At 24.6% G+C, this 1,758-nt stretch overlaps 1 protein-coding gene across 1 annotated transcript in view; it reads left to right on the top strand.

Annotated features, from left to right (window-relative positions):
- LOTGIDRAFT_176495 (hypothetical protein) overlaps positions 1 to 1,589 on the top strand; it is a gene marked incomplete at both ends in the record, with an annotated part of 8,686 nt that extends 7,097 nt beyond the window's left edge. The window contains 2 exons of the mRNA XM_009051321.1: positions 1,175 to 1,346; positions 1,542 to 1,589. Of these exons, the coding sequence (XP_009049569.1) occupies positions 1,175 to 1,346; positions 1,542 to 1,589 (220 nt within the window). The remainder of the gene's footprint in view (positions 1 to 1,174; positions 1,347 to 1,541) is intronic.
- Positions 1,590 to 1,758: the final 169 nt, after the last annotated feature.

Genomic DNA, 1,758 nt, shown 5'->3' with positions numbered 1-1,758 from the left:
AAGCAAGAAGTTAGTTAGATTGTCGTCTGCAAGGTGTTCAGATATTCTAGATGAGATTCTGATGCCAATGTCTGTGCTTTTGAGAGTGTCAGTATGTAAAAATCAAAGTTTACATTGGGTTGTTTGAAATTTATATCTCAGATTATTAGATAAGTTATAACACATGTTATAGTGGATTATTTGAACTCTATATTTCAGATAAGATATAACTTATAACACATGTTAAACATTATATTTATATAAATTTATATCTCAGATTATTAGATAAGTTATAACACATGTTATAGTGGATTATTTGAACTCTATATTTCAGATAAGATATAACTTATAACACATGTTAAACATTACATTTATATAGATTATATCTCAGATTATTAGATAAGTTATAACACATGTTATAGTGGATTATTTGAACTCTATATTTCAGATAAGATATAACTTATAACACATGTTAAACATTACATTTATATAAATTATATCTCAGATTATTAGATAAGTTATAACACATGTTATAGTGGATTATTTGAACTCTATATTTCAGATAAGATATAACTTATAACACATGTTAAACATTATATTTATATAAATTTATATCTCAGATTATTAGATAAGTTATAACACATGTTATAGTGGATTATTTGAACTCTATATTTCAGATAAGATATAACTTATAACACATGTTAAACATTATATTTATATAAATTTATATCTCAGATTATTAGATAAGTTATAACACATGTTATAGTGGATTATTTGAACTCTATATTTCAGATAAGATATAACTTATAACACATGTTAAACATTATATCTATATAAATTTATATCTCAGATTATTAGATAAGTTATAACACATGTTATAGTGGATTATTTGAACTCTATATTTCAGATAAGATATAACTTATAACACATGTTAAACATTACATTTATATAACTTTCTATTTCAGATTATTAGATAAGTTATAACACATGTTATAGTGGATTATTTGAACTCTATATTTCAGATAAGATATAACTTATAACACATGTTAAACATTACATTTATATAACTTTCTATTTCAGATTATTAGATAAGTTATAACACATGTTATAGTGGATTATTTGAACTCTATATTTCAGATAAGATATAACTTATAACACATGTTAAACATTACATTTATATAACTTTCTATTTCAGATTATTAGATATTATAAGTTATAAGATATTAGCTGTTCAAAAAGAATTTACAACATTAGACACATTTAACCCTGCTGCTGGTACTAAAACATATCGTATTGAAGAAATCCCCAAAGATGAAGATGAACTAGCTGATGATGAACTTCTTATTCCAGTGGCACATTTTCAGAAGGTTTGTTTCAGTCTTGTCACTTGGGATTTCTCTCATTATTATTACCTATAAATTATTACTGCTTCAAAACATATGGTAAATGTTCGCTCACCAACAGTGATTCATGGAGACAGACAAGGGAAGGTCTAATGTAAAACAAACTCCATAATAAACGAAATAAAGAATATGATCTTAATAGTTTTCTTTATATTTCAGGAAATCTATTCAACCTTTGGTGTTCCTTTCTTATTAAAGGTCAAAAATGTAAGTATAACATTATAGTCATCAAATTATAGTAGCTTTTTTTAACTTTGTACCTGTCTCTCTACTTTTGTCTGGAGTCCACAGATTTTGGAAAATATTATCTTTTATGCAACTGCTCTGACTTTGTTTAAGGTTAATTTTCATTATCATACCAGTTCTATATTTTTTG

Source organism: Lottia gigantea (assembly GCF_000327385.1).
Source record: "Lottia gigantea unplaced genomic scaffold LOTGIsca_1633, whole genome shotgun sequence".
Lineage (NCBI taxonomy): Eukaryota > Metazoa > Mollusca > Gastropoda > Lottiidae > Lottia > Lottia gigantea.
The sequence above is the reverse complement of the archived record's forward strand: the minus strand, read 5'-3'. Positions and strand labels throughout refer to the sequence as shown.